The sequence below is a fragment of the Dendrobium catenatum genome, unplaced genomic scaffold, assembly GCF_001605985.2.
Source record: "Dendrobium catenatum unplaced genomic scaffold, ASM160598v2 fragScaff_scaffold_1226, whole genome shotgun sequence".
NCBI lineage: Eukaryota > Viridiplantae > Streptophyta > Magnoliopsida > Asparagales > Orchidaceae > Dendrobium > Dendrobium catenatum.
Genome location: NW_021319688.1, coordinates 726,097 through 731,772, shown reverse-complemented (window position 1 = coordinate 731,772; position 5,676 = coordinate 726,097). Strand labels below are relative to the sequence as shown.

At 35.6% G+C, this 5,676-nt stretch overlaps 1 protein-coding gene across 1 annotated transcript; it reads right to left on the bottom strand.

The window, feature by feature from the left end:
- Positions 1–315: 315 nt before the first annotated feature.
- LOC110112045 (FCS-Like Zinc finger 17) lies at positions 316–1,554 on the bottom strand. Its single transcript, XM_020844120.2, has 2 exons — positions 1,140–1,554; positions 316–902 (listed from the first exon to the last, which is right to left on the bottom strand). Exons 1-2 carry the CDS (start codon positions 1,403–1,405, stop codon positions 725–727), a joined length of 444 nt encoding a protein of 147 aa, XP_020699779.1. The 5' UTR covers positions 1,406–1,554; the 3' UTR covers positions 316–724.
- Between the last annotated feature and the right edge of the window lie 4,122 nt (positions 1,555–5,676).

Genomic DNA, 5,676 nt, shown 5'->3' with positions numbered 1-5,676 from the left:
TATCTTCCACTGAAACAACTCTAACTTTTTCACGTATATGCTCATTTTGTATCATATCTCTAAGGGTAAAGCCACTCATCCACCTGAGCATCCTATCTCTGCACCTGCCATGTTTATTTTAAGAAAATAATAATTTATATTTTTTAGCTAGATTATGTTGAATTGATTCTTTAAGGATACAAATTCTCAAAAAAGAATATTTACCTTTCATTAATGATGTCTTCGAATGGAAAAAGGAGGAAGGGAGTTATGAGTATCAACAAACTTATGAAAGGTTCCGCATTAGTGACAAAAAAATGCCTATTTCAAGTACACTAATTCAAAACTTTCTTCTTCCGAAGAACAAAGAAACCAAATCCATCAAAGATGGTCAATAATGATTCGTTGTGGCACATATATTACAAACCATCAAACAAAATTAGAGGTACACATGTAGGTTCATCATATATATATGTGTGTGTGGGGGGGAAGAAGAACAACTCTTCACACAAAGTTACAAATCCTTTTTGAGCTTTAGTGAAAGGCAATTGATTTGGGTCAATTGACTAGTTTATAAAGTCTCCTATTTTATTATAAAAATTTAAATAAGAAAAAAAAAAGGAATATATCCATGTAATTTTAAGCCTTCATACTACCATTCTTCAGTTAAAGCTTAGGCTGTATTATATTACTGCAAGCCTCGCACAAAAGGTTAAAAGGAAAAAAACCAAAGTATTAAGCTTATTCACGCAGCAACAGTGATCTTATATCTCTCGTTGTTAGATACTTGAATTTTGGATCTGTTTGGTTGATGATTAGGCACCCTCATGAATCTGAGCCTTCTCGTTGAACCAGCTTCTTCTCTCTCATCTTGCAAAATTTGCTTATACCGACACTCCACACTACAAAATCCTTGATCACCCCTGCACAAGCAGCAATAAAGCAAATCATTAACTATGAATTCTCATCAAAGATATATAGCTTATGAACTTATAAATCTGTCCCAAATGAAATCTAATTAAGGTTTCGTTTGAGACGGCTTTCTTACTGCGACTTTTTAGTACAAAATATTATTGTTAAAGAAAATTTTATACTAAAAAGTTGCTTTAGATATAAGTAAGAAAGTCATCCCAAATGAAGCCTAAATAGCTAATCCATACCTATACATGTCAACCTCCTTTTGAAGGCTCAGCTCATTACTGCATGAGTAGCAGGACTCAAGAAACTCAGCAGATAAATGCTTAAGTTCTGGTTTATTCTTCTTCATTGGTGACTTGATCAAGACTTTGGAATCAATTCCACCATGTTTTATAAGGATCTGAAGCCCAACAAGTCCATCTGTGTCTACTGCAAAATCTCCATTACTGAAATCATAATCCCCTTCCCCTTCTTCAATGTGAAAGATGCTTCTAGTTCTTGAAAGCATCTCAAGAAGAGGAAGAAGGAAGAGGAAGAAGGAGAGAAGGAAGAGTGAGGTGACAAACAATTAAGAAGCAAGAATGATAAGGCGATAAGGAGAAGAATGAGAAGCTGAAAGGAGTTATTGGTATTTAGAACCACTTTATTATAACATGCAAAGGGACCATCAATCCTTTTATAATTTCACTTCTGAGCAAGTTTGGAGTAGGGGTGTCAATTTCGGGTCACGGGTCGTGTTCGGATCGAACTTAAAATTGACCTTACATTGTTCGGGTCAAGCCGAACCCGACCTGTTTGTAAAAACGGGTCGGTTTTTGGGACACGAATACGACCCGTTTCGGGATCGGGTCAACCAAACCCGACACGGATTTTCCGATTTGACATGAAGGAACGCATTGAGCTCCCGTCGCTACGTCCAGTTCCGGCGAGGCGGTGTCGCAGCAAACTGGCCGGTTGTCCCGACTTCCGATTTTATAGGAAAGATCATCGTCGGAGGAGTCGCTGAAGGAGGAAGAATTGGAGTGACCGCGTGAGCGGCGGCACAAAGGCGGGCGGCCATGCCGCGGCCCGCCTCGGCCGGGCAGCAGCCCATGCCGGGGCCCGCCTCGGCCGGGCAGCAGCAACGAGCGAGCGACAAGTCATTTCGCGGCCGGAACGCATGAGCCGCGTGATTCAAGTGACGCCTGATGAAGTGACAGAGAGACTTGATGCGTCGGGTCATTTCGCGGGCAAGGCGTGCAGGCTGGGCAGCACATACGGGAAGAGCAATTTTCTGGTCAATTTTGGGTCGATTTCGGGTTTTCGTGTCAACCCGACCCAAAACTCAAATCGGATCAGATTTTTGAACCCAACTCCACCCGTTTGCTATCCGGATCGACCCGAATCCGGATTTTTTCAGATCGGATTCGGATCATATCAAAATTTGACACCCCAAATTTGGATTTTGGAGCATGGAACCATTGATTTATGTTAAGCAGTTTATGTGATTGGATTAGGGCAATAGGGTCCTCTCATAGACCTTCAATTCTCTAATTTTTATGAGCTGAAGTGACATTCATTGAATGCTCTCTGATCTGAAAAGAAAATATCTAAGAAGAATAATGAGAGACAGAGAAAAGTGTTTGATTTCTGTACACCCAATGGCTGTACAGTTGTGCTGATGTTATGTTTTTAATAATGTTTTTATTGTGCTACGAAATAGAAATGTTCAATTATTATAAAAAATATTAGATTTTTAATAATTTTTTTACATGATCATGAAATAATAGAGAATTTTTTTGTGCAAAATGATGATTAATTTTGAAGCTTATTTTTAATACAAATTAAAAGAACATTAAATGCTTTCATACCAATATGATAAATATTAAATAAGTTGATAAATTATGAACATAAATTTTCTTTATAAAGAATTAATATGAAGTAGACAATCAAAACAAATATCAATGTTTACTATAAAAATGCATCCCAAAATGATGCATATTGTTATGTACTATACATAAAAAAGCTCAATCAACAAATTAATTAATATAAATTTAGGCTTTATTTGGGACAGCTATTAATATTTTTTAAATCAGCTTTTTAGTACAAAATTTTTTTAAACTAAAAAATTTTATATTAAAAAGCTGCTTCAGTAAGCAATAAGAGAGTCGTCCCAAATGAAACCTTAATCTTAATTATACTGTAATATTTCATCAAATATACTTAATTAATTGCATTATTAATATTAATTATTATACCTGATTTTATTAATATTTAATTTGAAAACACCCTAAACCTTACCTAATGAAATAAAATAATTCCTTTAAAGTGTAAGCCCTAAGAGTCACATTTTTTTTTAAGAAAATATCTAATCCATAAGAGTCACATAAAGCGACTGTAAGGCAAAATTAGGATAAGGTCAATTTCTTAATAAATTGATTATGGCAGGCAAAGACATTTAATTCTATGCCTACTAATTTTAACTACTAGGGCATATGAAAGTTTCATTTGGGATAGTTTTATTAATGTTTTATTTTTTAGATTTCAATCATAACTTATTTTTGGCAACAGCTTTTTTAAAGCTTTAAAAAAAAAAATTTATGCTAGAAAGTTATTTTCTACAACAGCTTTAAAAATACTACCTTTTCACAGCAGTTTTACAATCACATTTAAAAAAAAACTGCAGCTGTCTTAAATAAACTTCCTCAGAAAAACTGAAAAAGCTGCCGGAAATTTTCGTGGGAAAGAAACAGCAGGAAATTTTAATCAGAAAGTTGTCTCATTATTTTCCGTCAGAAAGCCGCCGGAAAGCCGCCGAAAAATTAGCCGTCGGAAAATTTCGCCGGTAATGAGTGATTTTCCTGTAGTGGGTTGGACTATAGTTAAGTGATAGAGGGGGGGATCTTAGTATGGCGATGGAGATCGATGAGATTGTAGTCGACGATAGTGATCGAAGGGGTCATAGTAGGGCAATGGAGGCTGGAAGGACCATAGTGTAGCGATGGTGGTCCGAGGACTGTAGTTAGTGGGCATTAGATGTTGAAAGAACCATAGTCGGCAATTGAGGTCGAATGACCGTACTTGGGCGTTGATGGTTCGTGGAGCATAGTTGGTGATTGAGTTTGGAGGACTATAGTCAGACGACAGTGATTTGAGGATGGTAGTAGGGCGATAGTAGTTAGAGGGTTATAGTTAGCAAGCGACAAAGGTTGGAATGATCGTAGTCAGGCCTCGATGGTTAGTGGACCGTATTCAAGTGACCTTAGTCTAAGAACCATAGTCAGTGGCAGACAGAGGTCGAAGGATCGTTATCTAGCGATGAATGCACAACTATGGTCAGGTTGAGTGCCGATAACAACGGCTAGTCTGCAAGGATTTATTGGTGATGGCGTTCTAGTGAAGCTTTAAGATTCTTCTAGCTCAAGGCTCTCTTCCTCTTTGTTCATCATCAAAATATATATATGCAATCTTTAGAATATAGTATATGGTTATAGAAAAAATAGAATGATTGGACAACAAGTCATAACTATACAAAATTTTTTAAAAAAAAATTATATAGACTTCTTAGACGAACAAATGTTGAACACTCAGTTACTCAACCAGCTATTTCCCCATTCTCTGACCTAAAAAGAATGCATAGTAGGTGTGAGTCAACACAATTCTATAGATCACATCCACCAATCTAAATTTACAAACATTGTACTTATTTAAATGAATTTAAAAGTAGTTCATCAGAAGTTTATCATGTTATGCATAATAGTAAATATAAATAACTGAAATAAAGTAGATTGTAACTGAAGTAAGGTAGATTATGCACTAAAAGTAAATAAACTAGCACTTCACATTTCAGAATAAAAAAATAGCATATTTCCCTCGAACTCTTATACTTCCCATCAGAAACATACTCCTATGACTTCTTGTACCAGCATATATAAAAATATGCCCTTATGACTCTCAATGCTTAACATATATCAGATATTCAAAATGGTATGCCCTTATAACTCTATATGTATATAGCACCCCAAAACTTCTCCCCTTTGGCCCAACCACCAGCACTATGTCTCATCATCTAATAAAAAAATATCCAGTGGTACTCTCCTCTTATATAAGGACACTGCATCTCATCAGAAGTCTTTTCCAATCTCATCAACCAATCTTCTACCATTCTAGGCTCAACAATACCCTGAAACCTCTAAAAATTCAATCGCAAGAACATTTGTAAGTGCTTATCAACATCATTAAATCTAAAAGAAGAGACCTTGTTTTGGGCTTCTCGCATTAGCTAGGCTATGAGACTAACAAACAGTAAAATTAGATAAAAAATAACAACAAACATGGTACTATGTATTGTTACTATCTGACTAGCACTCTGCTCATCTGGCTCTTGTAGATTATTAGGTAACCACTCAAAATATACGATTGAAAAGACATGCACATAAAAATAAGTAGAAATAAATGTAAATGTATTGCTCATAACTATCTCACTTGACTGCATGCCATTCCCTATAGCTCTATTTCACAATAAAGTCCTCAAAACAACCGTTCAAATACCAAATAGGGAATTTCACAACTTGACCCAATATGACCCACAAACAAACATGTCATACCATATTAAATTGGGATAGGCCAGCCAAAGATCTAAGTTTTGAGTAACTTTTTCATATTCCTTTCAGTAAACCATATAGACCATAGAACTTCTAATGTACTTCCAATAAATAAAAAATAAACTCATCCACAAGTTCTAAATCTTTTTATTCATTTTCACAATATATAAAACATTTACAATACAAATATGGTTGC